General features: G+C 38.2%; 1 protein-coding gene across 3 annotated transcripts in view; it reads right to left on the bottom strand.

Annotated features, from left to right (window-relative positions):
- Nucleotides 1–1,791: 1,791 nt before the first annotated feature.
- Nucleotides 1,792–15,109, bottom strand: part of BMPER (BMP binding endothelial regulator) — a 147,924-nt gene continuing 134,606 nt past the window's right edge. For all 3 annotated transcript variants that reach the window (XM_066556478.1, XM_066556469.1, XM_066556487.1), the window contains 2 exons: nt 9,744–9,874; nt 1,792–3,744 (listed from right to left, as the gene is read on the bottom strand). In XM_066556478.1, coding sequence (XP_066412575.1) covers nt 3,563–3,744; nt 9,744–9,874 — 313 coding nt within the window. In that variant the 3' untranslated portion in view covers nt 1,792–3,562. The remainder of the gene's footprint in view (nt 3,745–9,743; nt 9,875–15,109) is intronic.

Here is a 15,109-nt window from a genome sequence, read left to right as displayed (position 1 = left end):
AAAGACACAAATACATGAGAAGGAAGTAAATACATTCGACCTCCACATATGCCAACTAAAAGCTGATTTCCAAGTGATGATGATTTGGGAGAGATGGGACAACTTGATGTAAAGCAGACCTGAGTAGATTGGTAAAATATCAGCTGACATTAGCCTGGTATATCATTTTAGAACATTTTCCATCCATAAACTTTAAAAAGATGCACAAATCCAGAGCCTTGTTTCCCCAATGAAATTAGAATATTAAATGACTTGCCAGAGAACACACAGCAGATTAATTGTGAAAATGTTGACCAGGTCTCTACTTGACTCTCTCCATTGGACTACAGAAGTGTTTCTCGGACTTCACTTTTGGATCATTCTTTGATTGGAACCTCTGCTCCTTCAAATATATTTCACCTTACAAATTGGCACGAAGTTATATACACTGATTGACATAAGCATTATCAAGATCAAAATTTACACCACCATCAGTTTTGCATAGTGAATACACCATATGCCATATGAATTACCAATGTTATATTATTATTTTAAAAATTATTCCACATTAAACACATTTAGCATACTAATAGTGGATTAGCAGTTAATTTCATAAAAAATAAATCCCCAGTGATATAAAGGAAACTTCCAGCTCTAGCATGCTAAGGGCAATATTCCATGGGGAAAGACAGAAGGAGAAAGATGGGCTTCAACCCAAACTTTGTGAGGCCAGTGATAATAATGGTATTGATGGTATTGGGCTAGACTTTCAATTTTTGAATGGCCTTGAAAGAGAGAGAAACAGAATAGTGGAGTGCAACAGGGCCAACTGGGCCTGATAGGGTCTCAATAGTTCAGTTAGCCACAGGGAAACCACAGATACAGATGTAAAACTTCTGCCAAGTGGAAATCTGGGGGAAGTTTCCAGAAGAGTGGAACAACCTGTTCTTAGATGGTACATGTGAACTGAGCAGACAGATTATAGCAGTTAATCTTGCCTTGAAAACTGTGGATTTTGGAGGAAAAAGCTCTACAACACCATAAGGACACAACCATTTGGCTTAGAGGTAAAACCATTTTCTCTTCCTCAGTCTACATCACTAAACTTAAAAGCATCGGTCTAGTCTTAATCAGGCAGACATGAAAAACTTAAACCAAGGAATGAGTCCTCATTTTGAGATGACCTGGTCAGGTTTCAAATTGAATCATTTTAAGACCTAAAAAAAGAAATAGAGTTCATCCTACAGAAAGACTGAGTCACCTCTTCACCTAGAATCAATTAAGCACTGCTTAAATGTGATCAGTGGACTGAGAGAGCTGGAGGGCTCTCCCTTCACCTTTCACTCACCTTTATAAGTCTGAAGAAGAGAGAAAGAGAGATGTATACACCACTCTTGTATGCAATTCACGTTGCCTGTATTTTTATTTTGGAAACATCAAGCAGTAAGTAATTACAATATGCCCTAAACTAAAGGTAGGCAAATATTCTTTTAAATGGTTTAGACCCCATATCTTAGCACTGAAAGCTCGCAGGCTGAAAAGCTCTTTGATCTGACTGACACTAGAAATTATTTTAATGACTGCTATTTTATATTTTAACTCCTTCAGCCCACTGCAATTGTTCTAAATTTCAACTTTGCCATTCAATTAGCACATGAGCCACATAAAACTCTTCTAGTTTCCTGCTCTGATGGGATCTGCACATTTTCAATTCTGCTTCCCAGTCCACTTGTATATGAGTCTTCAAAACCCTCTCTTGCCAGTTAAACTGAATTATTTGATTGTTACAAGAAAACAAACACAAAAGGGACATAAAAAGATCAAGCTGAGTTTATTTAAGATTTGGATGAACATCCATGGAACACTCTTGGCATTATATGCCCAGCTCTTTTTAACACTGTGGTGGTACAGCATTTTGGATAGTGTGGTGCCTAAGTTAACCTGGTTCACTCAGCATCTTCCTCCAGGGTGGGATCACAGAAAGGTTGTATAACCCAAGTGTGTTTACCCACTCACTTACTGTAAACTCAGGCCCTGCTTAACTTCCTCAAAAGAAAAGAATTAAAGGAGAAAGTTGTTCAAAGCATTACAATGTGCAATTTCAATGCAAGGCATGATGGAAGTAGCTGTGTGGGAAGATATTACTTCATTATAAACCTAAATCAGATGCACAAAGATTTCTATCATCTCCAGAGACCATTCCATCAGGCTCTAAAAGAGCCTTTTCCAGTGAAGAAAAATAGCCCCCTGTCCCTTCAGGCTTGAGAAAGTTGCACGGTTTTTTTATCCGTTTCTTATGAAATCCCATATTATTGCTTCTCCCCTGGGAGACTTCAAAAGTCATGCAAACTTCACAGAGCCCACATGTTCGTAAACCTCAACCAAAAGACCACTAAGGAAATAAAATGCAGTTCTCCAATTAGCATTTGACATTCCCACATTCTCTACTGGTTTTCGGTGGGGTGAATTTGTCTTTCTTCTAAGCTATGCTGATAAATTAAATGAGTTACTAAGCCTGGCATTATTTAATGTTTTAAGGCACACTGAAATAAAATGTTTCAGCGTGGGATTTGTTTTTGCATAATATTTGGGGGAGACATGAAACAAACCTAGGCGTTTCAAACATATTTAAGGGGCTAATATGCACATGAATATTTTCTTCAAGCTCCTCATTGTGTATTCACAGCTACTGCCAAACACAACAAAGATGGGGCATTAGGATATGAAATGGGAAGTGGTCAGATTTTCAAAGTGAGCTGTTGGGTGCCTAACACTTATGAAAATCTGGCCCCGACTCTTTGGTGCCGTTCCAGAAAGAAATATCTCTATCCTGGCCATTGTCCAACCAGCTTTGGAAATCATTTTGCACAGTTATTTCAGTAAAGCATAAAAGCCAATCCCTAGCTTTCTCTGCCTGATTAAGCACTGTCACCAATCACTATGCAGCTCTAAGGTACGCATGAAATATTCCTAGATAAATCCTCCATCTCCAGAGAAATGTGTTTCCTGTACAACTGTAAATCCAGGTTCTGTGTTGAAACTAATCCAGCCTGGCAGTGCTGTGGCCCTAGAAAAGTTTCCTTGGTAACGACAAACTTATGCAACGGCAAAGTCATCCAATCTTTTCATGCCACAATATTATATTAAAAACACCTGGTTTATTTATACAATGACTTACAGATCAGGGTCCTAGAAATAATAATACATAAACTTTATAGCAAAAAATATACATATTATAATTCATCCTTCTATGGTATATAGAAATTATGTATATTTGCATGTGGACATATATATAAATATATGGGTTGTACTTATGTTTAGGGCACTTGTGTATGGACACACGTGTCCAAATACACACAGTATACATTTATATATATCTTTCTAGGTGCCACGTGTGTGTACTTAGAGACACACAAATGCACACAGAGGAGCACAAATGCACACAGAGGAGCATATTTACACTCTGTAAGCAGACATGTACTTTGCAGAATCTGCACACAAACAGCTGGAGTCCTTCACTGGCTGTGAGCATCGGGGGAGTCAGTGACCACCCGCACTAGTGTCCATGGAAAAAGAATGAATGTCACCGCTGCGGGCACAGGACTGGCTTGATGCATCTTCCTCTGTGAAGAACTAAATTTGCAGGGCAGTGACACCCTGCAACACAGGGCTTGTTGCATGGTCCAATTTCATTCCAGTTGTCACATGTTTTGACACATCCCGGACCACAGGTATCATAAACTGCACCGTGTTTACACTGGGTTGCTGAAAAGAGTTAAAGGGAACAAATTATGCATATTACACACAGCACCACAAGGAAATTTACTTATCTGTTTGCTTAGTTTCTACTGCAAATATCAAAAAGCACATTTTATCATGACGATTACCTAGAGGAAAAAATTACTTGTAAAATGATTCCACTATATTACATAATAAATATAAAAGTAGCGAAATTCCTTATCAAAAGTATCAAATCCACAGCATTATTGAAGTTTTTGAGAATTTTAACACAACCAATGGTATATAAGGCTTTGGCAAGGTTTCTATCTATATGCAGATGTACACTTCATATTAAAGGATTAAAACTGTTTATTCTTTATTCATTACAATGCCTTTTATCAAAGATTTCTGAAACATTTACAAAGACAGTTTTATTATCAGTTCCATTCCTACAGAAAGAGGAAGAGAAAGAAGAGTCATTCACCCCATTAGAATTTCTGACTCTAAGATTATATTTTCTATATTTAATATTGCAGCAAACTAAATCAATGTTTTTATCCAGAAGCACCATTTCTAAAACAAACAAATAAACAAACAAACAAAAATTAAAAATCAATTGTATCCACACTGTTTTAAGGGATCACTGACAGTGAGGGCTCTTGTACTTAATGATTCCAGTATCTATTCACTAATTTATGGAGCTGACAGTTCAATGCATTTTCAGCATAAAAGATCACAGAAGACTCAGCTAAAAGCACTAAAACCCCTTCAGATCAATATTGAAACTCTCAACATTTTATATCCTGCCTTTTTAGTATGGAGAATAATACACAGTTCAATAGCAAATAAAAGTCTGTTATTCTTTTTAACAGCTGTGCTGACGGCAAAAACAGAGACTGATAAAATAGTTCATAGGTGGTAAGGGACTCTCAAGCATTCAGAATCATCTCATGCTATTTTCAGAAAGGTGATTGTATTGGGAAGATTTCTTCAACTTTGAGAGAGACTGAAGGTCAATATTTTTTAAGCGAAAATTTTCTTATGGACAGAAAACACTATTTTGTTTTGAGAACTGGCCTACAGAGTCATTACAGCACTGCTATTATTCATAAAGAAAAAACAGAAATAAATTGATTAAACATATATAAGTGTATCAAAGAGAATGGAAGTCTTATTGCTAAGATATATAAATTTAAGGGGTTCCTTTTCACCATTAAGGGATCTTCAAAAAAGCATCAGCTTCTTTCAAGTTTTACTTGTGCATTTTATGGAATTTATGCATACGCAATTCTCAGGACACAGATATTAATAAAAAACCCAAAATTGTAAAAAAAAAAAAAAAGATAGTACAGAGGCAAATTATCCTGGTGTTACAGAGAATCAAATGCTGAATATTAGTTGGATATTAGATATCAGGGGAGAAAAACCCCAATCTTCTATCCTTAAGCAATAGAAATCACCAAGAGCAACCTACCTAGAAACTCTCTGAGACATCTTTAATTAAACATTGTTTTAGAATAGGCTGGAAACAAATATCTGTCTGTCAACTATGTTCAAGATAGGCTTATTCAGTTTTTGAGCATAGATCTTTTGAGAATATTTTTCCAACTTTACATTTCTGTCTTGCTCTGCATGATAACTTCCATGCATACTTAAGAAGGAACAAAAAAAAAGGAAAAACTAAAAAAAAAAAATAAATTAAACATGAAATTCATAAGGTGGGAAAAAAACATGCAAGCAATATTAAGCATAGAATAAAATGCTAGATTCCTAGGAAACTCTAGGCTTACCTAGTGTGTTAAGAATAGAGTTTCAATCTTTGTAAGAGGGGAAACGAAACTGTGCAGATCTTCTCAGTGCTTTGCAAACAATGTAGTAAGAGATTAGAAAGGTAGACCAGGACATTCAAGGATAGTTAGTGATTGTCTATACACAATGTGAATTATCTTACAGGAGATGTTTATTAGAAGCTTTTATCCTTTCTCTCTGAAAATGAGCTTCCCTTTGTAGGATCGCTAATTGACCAACCAAAAACAAACATTAGACTTCAGCTCATGTAGTTTCCATACAGAAGGCAATACAAACTTCAGCTTTAAGGCTGCACAGGTTTCATCCCACAAAGCTCAAGTGCAGTAATAGCTGGCCCATTCCTTTCACCTGAGCTCTGTTTGGTTCCTCAGCTGGTGGGTTTAAGGAAAGTTGGCTAAGGGCACCTTTCCAGAGCAAATGAGAACATATTACAGCCTGCCCTCGGCAGCCATGGCATGGGTAAGTACTCCCCGTTCTGCTTTACCACACATGCATGTGTGATGCAGGAACACCTCCTTATCCTTTAGATGATGCCATGTAGAAGATATGATGACTATTTTCTGCTGTAGGCAGCCCATAATGGCATTATTAACACGCTGTCAAGGGAAAAATCAGAAAAGTACAATGGCTGCTGTTTAAGTTCCCTGGATGGCTTTTATTGTTGAGCGATTCAGTTGTTAACATGTGGTGTGATTGATCCAACATTCCACTTCATCAACAGCTTAAAATATAAAAATAAAGACATTCTGCAGAAGGCTTCCCAGGAACTGCTGAAGTGATTCGCTACCATGTAAACATGGAAAACAGAAGTGTTGTCTTTGCACCCTTCTTCCGAGACAAATTCCTCTCAAAGAACTGAGCTCTGTTACTAATAAATTCCTTAGTATACTAGCAAAAAAAAAAAAATAAATCCAAAACCCAAGTCCAATGTACAAAAGTTACTAATAGTACTGTATTTTGAAACATTAGCAGTCCCAACAGGATTTTTCCACTCTTCTTCTAGAACATGTGTTTGGCATGACAGATGTGAGCTTCCTCAGACCACTTTCTGAGCTGGCGGGATAATAGCCTGCTCCAGTCCAGAAGCCATATAGCCACATAAATACAGCACTGTGCCTGAGCTAATAAACCCAGCCTAATAAGGCTACAGTTTGCAGACTAGACCTGGTTTAGTCCAGCCACTTTGGCAGTTTCACAGAGGAGGCTTCTGTGCCTGTCTTTGTAGACATGGCCATAATTATTCAGGAGGAAATCTTATTCCCCAAATAAAAAAGCCAAAATATGTAGCATAACTGCTGAAGGATTCCCTTGGCTAATGATATCTGGTAAATCTGATTTCACTGAAAATTCTGAACTAATATTTGAGCATCAATGAATGTTCTGGCTTATTCTGTCAGTGTTACACAGTTTGGAAGTCTTCTGTAAGACTTCCAAATGGTATTTGACTAATAGTGCTTGCAATTCACAACACCTCTTTCTAATAGAGCTAAAGGTGATGGATCTGAGCACTGACCTTCCCATGATACACTCATGTTAATATTTTCAGTTTTCAGTTTTCAGTAAGTATCCACTGAAAAGCCAGAATAGCCCTCCTGATACATTTACACAGGCAATAAAGCAGTCAAAGGAAAGCAACATATAGCAGGGGAAAAGAGTGACACATGCCATAAAATTCTCCAGCATAAAAGGGACCCAAAGGAGGAGTCAAAATCAGATATACGTTCATATTCCTTCACTTCAACTGATCACAGAGGAAAACAGAAAATTGTTCAGATTTTATGAAACTGTTGTAGCATGTCAGCACAGCAGTGCATTTTGCACTATATTATAGCCCTTATCTCATTGTTTTCTTGCATGTGTAGTCATGCCCATGGCAGGGAGTTATTGCCTTCTGCCATCCTTGAGTCTTCTTTCTCTTGGTATCCTGAGAAATGCAGCATTAAATTACTATATCCCAAGGCCTTTTAGCACTTCCGTTTACTTATTTGTACTTTATAAATGTCTTGTCTAGCCTTTCTTGGGTAAAAAAAAAAAAAATTTCTTTCTCCTTTCCTTTTCAAACAACTTCCTTCCACTTCTATCCTTTATTTTTCTTCTTGCATGTATCACTTTTTTTTTTTTTATTTCTTCTTTCCCTCATACTGGCTGTCCTGGCTTTTTAATTTCTCCTTCAAGAACCATATTTTTTCCTATGCCCATCCTAACAGGTCTAACTCCCCACTACTTTCCATGGCAACCCATATCTTTTTCCTAACCCTCTCAGTTCCCATGTTCACCAACCTACCCTAACCATTTTCCTTACTCATTATCTTCCACTTTTCACTCCTCCAATAAATGACAGCTGACATTCCCTTTAATGAGCCAACCTCATAGGACAGCAAACCTTGAGCAGCAGTGTTCTGCAGAATAATGAAGAGGAGGATAAGCTATTGCACTGGGGGAGAGAGAAGAGCACGCAGGGGACAGGACATGCAATTCCTGAGCCTCCTGAGCATCCTATTTGGCTGGCCCTCCAGACAACAAAAGTTTTCTGAAGATTATAAAGATGAGCTAAGCTTACAGCAGTTAGGGCAGAGCAACTGGCAACCACACAAGATCTAGTTTTAAAACACACAAAAGTATAATTAAAACCTGACTTTCTAATAAGTGTACTCCATTTTCATCAGAACACAACTTGTGCAAGTATCCTGCCAGCTATGAAATGTCAAGCAGGAAATGAAAGTCACAGAATGCTAAAGTTTTATTACAGAAATTTTGTTTCCGACCTATGAACTTTTACCTGTAATTGAGACACAATAATTGCACTACTTGTTTTGGAGAGAAAAAAAGTTTATTCAAGATTAAAATCTTGATGCTGGCCACTGGTACCATATGGAAAGCAGTGGATGCACTTTAATTTAATGGTTACTGTATTATTTACTTAGAAGATGGTGCTACTTATCTAACATTGGATACTTAAATAAGTGTTTTGAGGGTATTTAGCCTTATACAGCTTATTTACATTTTCTGCTTAACAAGATTTCCCCTTTCTCTCTAGAAGAGATTAAAAAATTCATGCTGATTTAAAAATGTCTTTCATTAGCTTTAATGGAGGCTGTGTGTTTAAATTCCTTCATAATGTTCTCTCAAGGACTGGTTTTGCCTCAGAAAATTTTCTTCTCTTTGGTAAGATGCCAGAAAAAAAAATTGCGAAATGAAGCCTCAATTAGTTAAGTCGTGATATGTCAACACTTGTATAAACTCCTTAAGGCAGGGGCTGCTAGCAAGAAGTTTTTATTCTTTTTACAGCATCTGCCACAGTGAGGTCTCAGTCTGAAGTGCTTTGGAAAAAAAACTCACAATGCTTGCTTCATGTTCTGCATGGATCAGCTACCATGATAGATAGATTAAAATTATATATATTACTAGTGCTGTCCAAAACCACATCCTTGAATAGGGTTTTCACTTAGTGACACCCTGTTTGGATTATCCTGTTGCTTTGTAAGGAAAAAAACGAACCTTTTGGGAACAGTCAATCAAACATAATTTGCTCTGTCACTCACCCATCCCTGCTAAAATGCCTTCAACAGAAAAGGAAATTGAAGTTCAGAGAGTAGACCCTGAACCACACACAATTACCAAAATGGACCACAGAGTAATACCTCTTAGAAGAGCACTGAGTATCCTCCTCTCATTCTTTGTTGGTTTTTTTCAACTACTGTTAATTGCTTTACATAAATCTGAATACATTTCTAGGCAAACCAATGCCGTTACAGAGTGTCCTAAATTAATGAGACCATCATCAAGGGAAATACTCATCTGCAATATTGTATTTTAGTTCAAGTGCCCCTAGCCACAGGCCACTGCTGCTCATGGAGGCAATTACTCACAGCTACTTGCAATTAATGCAGTCCAAATCACACAGTGAGTATGGACCAAATGCAATTATTAATGCAGGTTTACATTTTAATATTTGCACTAAATAGATTTGCTCCTCTTTCCTTGTTGAACCTACTGCAATTGTATGTGCATGTTGTCCCCAGAAATATAAATATGTTTTGACAGGAGGTCAAAGGAGTTTAAACTTTTTCTGTAATCAACAGTTTACATATCCTGAAAGAAAAACTTGCAAGAACTTCCAAGCTGCTACAACTCCTGTATCATTTTTGATCCTGCTCCACCAGTAAAAGGATAGTATGATCACAGCCTATTAGCCTATGCAACAGCTTACAAAGAAGCAGTCCCAAAATGCTTACCTGCACAGTTCTGCTCCGGCACCCACTGGACTTTCAGCCCTTCCCTCTGGCAGGCTCGGGCGTATGCCAGGAATGACTCACAGTAGCAGTTTTTATGGATCGGACACTCACACATGTCTGTCACACAGGACCTGCAGAACAAAACCACAAAACAAATAAGAAAGGAATGCTTTGGCAGATATCTGCCCAAGGGTTGGAGTTGTTTACTTTCCAGTCACATGGCATTCAATGCCACAGCAACTTGTGCTAAATGGCAAGAAAGTTAAAGGCATCCCTGAGGTTACATCCCAAGGGCTCATCTCTTTTTTGGTGTGCTACTTTAATGCAGAGAAGCCTCCAGAGCACCAGGGAACCACACAGAAACAGGGAGATGAGAAGACCCAAGAAATGCCAGGTAGAGAGGATTGAGACGATAATGGGGGAAGGCAAACTCCATTTTTGCAATGATTTTGTGTCAATATAAGACAAAAACTTTTTATTCCTAGAAAGTAATCATTTTATCAATCAATCAATTACCAACAATCATCACAGTAGTGTTAAGTGTATGAATTATGTAGGCAATGAGCACATGTCCCTCCAGGAAAGCGATGATGCCTTCTCTTCAGGTTACCTCCAGACTTACCTCTTCCTCCTTTGAAGGTGTGAAAATAGCTATATGCCTGTTTTCTCAGCAGCATCACTACTAAGTGCCAGACTTTAAGACACTCCAAAGGAACAGGGCTGATGCAGCATAACTGAGCAGTTTCATGCTAGGAAATCCCTCAAGTATGGTTCATACCACCCAGTCTCTTCTTATGTGGAAGTACCACAATGACAAGGAGCAAAGCTGCTAACATGACCCTATGTGAAACTGCTACTGTGGATGTCACCACTATATTTCAAGTTAGCTCATTCAGAACATGTGCCTATTTGGCACAGGCCTAAAATATAACTGGCAAGAGCCAAGAGATTTGAAGTTGGTGGTTTCTCCATATGCAAAATGTTTAGATGGTTCTGCATGTGTAGCAATGTGAATTCAGAAATGCTGAGTATCTACTGCTCTCAGCAGAATCATTAAAAGGCAGGGACAAGGTATAGGGAAGGCATACTCTGAAAATCACACCCTCAGTTCATCTGCTTTCCACTGAAGGTGACCTGTGCATGAACCTTGGGCATCCATGGTCAAGGCCCCCCTGTTCCATGCATGTTCAGGGGCTTTCCTGCTTCCCTGTTTCTGAGAGGACAAAGGCATAAATCCTCTTGCAAAGATGAAGGGCTGAAATGAAAAATGTGCTCTTCATGTTAGTTGCTCTTTCTGTGGACCATAATATGAACTGTCTATAGGAAAAGGATAGATACAGGCTTAGCTTCCCAGAAACTTTTCCACAGCAGAAGAGGTAATAGCTTGGAAATGGTGCAAAAACCTCAGACAAAGTAATCAGGAGCCCTAATGCCCATACTCTAGAGTAATTGAGAGCCCTTTATTCAAAACTCGGAGAAAGGATTAGTGATCCCTTTAACACAGACAAGCCTGTTTCTGTAAGTCCAACAGTGCCCCTGAAAGAGGAGTATTTCCCCACGACAAAGTCACCGGCTGCTTCAGTGACCCGACAGTTCTGCTCGACATTTTCATGAGTTTTAATAAATTTACTCTCAGTGGACCCTCAATATGAAATTACCTAAAAAATCACTGTGACAAATAAGTAACACAAGTGTTAATGTATGAAGGTTACCTGTCCTTGATTTACTGACACATATGCACTGTGAATAAACAGAATTGCTTTGGATCAAATATATAACATCCTCATATTTACAGACCAGTTGTTTTCACTGGCAATAACTTTACTTTCTAAGGACAATGTCATTTTATTTCACTTTAGTCCTGTGGTAGGTCCCTCTACATCTTTTCCAATAACAGATGTTGCTGTATGCATATCACAGCTGAATGGCAAGGAATAGATTAGCATAACATCCTTGGGGTGGTTTGATGTTGTCAACTGATAAAAGACCTTGTATAAGCACAAAGGGTCACCTTTTTACGTGGCACACTAAATAACTTCACATTGTTTTCCTTTGGCCACAACATCTCTTTGTGATCTCTTCCTATTATCTCAGCAGCAGGCACTGCTCCATATACCCCATATAATTTAAGAGGTGCCTGTCTCATTTTTACAGTGAAGTAGATGCTTGCTTGCTACTGAAACAAATCATTATCACAAAGAAAGTCTGTATATAATCTCCATAAATAGTTGATTGTCAAGGTACCATTTTATCATGTTTTTGTTTCTGTGCCAGCCCCCTTTATGAAACACATTTCATCGCTCTCCACTCAGATTTAGTTGTTATTGATGTCCATGGTGTTTAGGGATGCTTGCCAGTATCAGCTTGGCTATATGTTCAGCAACTTCTTTAACTAAGAACTTATAAAACCCTAAATCTGAGGTACTTCCTCTGCTTTTTAGAGCATACCTTTGGTTTTGCCTTTTTTTTTTTTTTTTATCATTACCTGGAGAGAGATGTCACATCTTGCGCTGAGTCAATGAACCTACAGCTACCTCAGATGCTTGCATCAGAAAAAGATGCAAGAACAGGAAAACTCCAGGCTCACCATCAATAACCCAAGCTTTTTAAAAGCTAATGTGTTCATGGTAAGGCTAGCATAGACCCTGGCAAAGCCTAGGCATAGTCTGAGGGATCAGGGAAGGGAGGACAGCATTCCCAGTCTGCAGGAGGGCAGCCATGCTCTTTGAGAGTGCAGAGCTTAGCTCTTATATTTATGTGAGCAACACCAACCATTATCCCTTGGCATTGAAATGGCCATGGCCATCCAGGCATGCTCCGGAGTGAAACATCTGAGCTTTGGCTGGGATCAGCGCTATTTGCTGCAGTGTTCAGCATGGGTGTCCACCAAGGAAGTAGCATGCCATGTGCAACACAAAGAATCTGCTGATTAATTACATACCGAATTGCTGGTGTAATTTTTATTTTCATTGAGAGTTTAATCCTGGTGACAGCTGCTCGGATCAAGCCCTAGGCTTAGCTGAGGAGCCATTGTCAGATTGCAGCAGTTTTATAAATTAATTACAATTTCAAATTATTTGTACAGTTCATTAAATTAGCTAATTAATGTTAAATCAAAAAGGACTGTAAAGAAAACTATATCCACAGCTGCCAAGCCTAGTGAATAAAAATAAAACCTCCTTTTATTTCCTAATGAAAGGGCAGTTCTGAGTAAGGACACAGAAATAAAAGATGTCCATTCTCTGGGGCCTGGTTCTGAGGGTGACCTGCTGATGGCCCAAGGCCAAGCTTCAACTTTGGGCCTGTTTTTTAGCAAAACTTGTTTACTTTTTGCACTTAATTAAATTTCTCACATTCACTATTGCTACAGTTGTGTTAAAGGGCTATTATGGGATGATTTACCAAGTAAATTGAAAAACGGATTATTGTGTGCTATCCTAATCCTTTCCCCTTGCAAAAAACTTTGGCGTGCCCATAGCTTTTATTTTTTTATCCTCTCCCCTGATACATTTCAAAAAATATTCTCTGCTTCCCCAGATTCTGCCTTCTTATCATTCTTCCCTTGAATTGGAAAAAGAGATTTGGTGATACTAACTGCATGTACTCACATCTTATCTGTACTCTAATCTGACTGGACTGTTCAAACAACAAAAAACACATTTTAATAAAACTTTGGAATTATGCCAATAATGAAGCTCTATTGACAATTTACTGCACTGCACAGTAATGGAGACTTTGGGTCTTGTGGGGTATTGTGACTCTTTACCAAGAACAAAGCATTTGTGTAAATGAAGTAAAAACATATTAGAAACTTAAACATCAAAACATTACAGTCAGACAGAAATAATTCCACAAGAAGGCTGCAGTGCAAGTTACCTATAAAATGAAGCTATTTCACTAGTCATGGAAATACAAGCAAGATACTTCAGGCAACCTTAGTTCTGCCCTCAGTGAAATCATACAGAGATGCAATGATGTTGTGGTCCAAAAGAAAATTACATTTATTTTAAGGACATATTTACATTTAGAAAAAGAAAAACACTTGGATGTGACCGTACACTTTATCTGGCCTCCCCGCTCCAAATAAGCACCAGAGAACAGCCAGCCTCTGAGTCCTGGTACCAAGTGCCTCACTGTGATCCCTTTTGATGCTGTCTGTGCTGCCTGCAGGGTATGTGTCAGAGATGGTGTTAATTGGGTGTGTATAATCACAAACTGTTGCAAGGGGAAATCCATGAAAGTGAAGGCATCCGGCAGCTGTGGGACACACCCTTGAAGGAGACAAACACACACTCTGCTGCCACATCTTCAAAGCAAACTGGATGACTACACTCCTTCAGCAACAGCCCTTTTTCATATTAAACTGTGGAAAGTCTCCAAGTCCCACAAAGGGCAAAGAACAGACTCCTGTGCTACATGCAGTATTTAAAAAAAGAAAAAGAAAAGATCACAGCAATGAAGCCTACAGCCTTAGTCTGTGCCACACGGGATTGAAATTGCAGATGTTCACTTGTGGAACATCAGCAGTTCATTTTCCTCTGCGATACAGATGAATCCAAACCCAGAATCAACCATTTTAAGAGGGGCTTAATTTTTCCCCCACATATCACAACAGGAGTATGATGCAGTGCATTTTTCAAACATTTTGACCCTTTGAGTTGTTCCACACAGATAGAAAACAATAACATCTACTTCTTTCCATGAGTAGATCTCAAGAGGTTTTACAAAAGCAGTAAGATATAGTGCATCACTGCATACATTTTGTGTATATGAAGAAGCATCAGAGGGTGACAGGGTTTGTCCTCTCTATACTTGGAATAAGCTGTACACTTGCAAATTTCAAAGCCTGAAGAGTCATCTGCCTATAGAGGAATATTAATTTCCAGCCCCACCATCCTGTGAGACTTGACTTCTTGGGATAAATTTTTATTGGGTAAGAAAAATCAGAGTTTTAGCATAAGCTTGGCCTAATTTTTAAGGAAAAAATTAAATTCTCTTTAAAGTTAGTAAATTAAAGTCAGTAGTTAAGTTGAGAGAAAGTTTCTTTGGGCTGTTTTTTCAACAAAATTCAATGAGTTGCCATTATTTATGGCCCCAGATAGAAGACATTTCACAAAGTAAGAAGATGAGAAGATGAACTATTTTCCAATGTATAATGGAAAGTCTCATGCATTTCCTATCTCAAACTCTCTCTTGTCTGCATGTGCATGTTTAACCTTACTGAAGTATTGAAATATAGTATGTAGAGCCGGAGACTTATTATGGCTTTGAAGCTTGAGATCAAAGGCCTGAGATCATTCTTTCTTTCTCCAGAGTTTACTAATATTAATGCACAACCAGCAAGTAGCTCAAAGAAAGTAATTTTG

The sequence above is a fragment of the Molothrus aeneus genome, chromosome 1, assembly GCF_037042795.1.
Source record: "Molothrus aeneus isolate 106 chromosome 1, BPBGC_Maene_1.0, whole genome shotgun sequence".
NCBI classification, from domain to species: domain Eukaryota; kingdom Metazoa; phylum Chordata; class Aves; order Passeriformes; family Icteridae; genus Molothrus; species Molothrus aeneus.
Note: the sequence above shows the minus strand (reverse complement) of the source record. Positions and strands in the feature narration are given on the sequence as shown.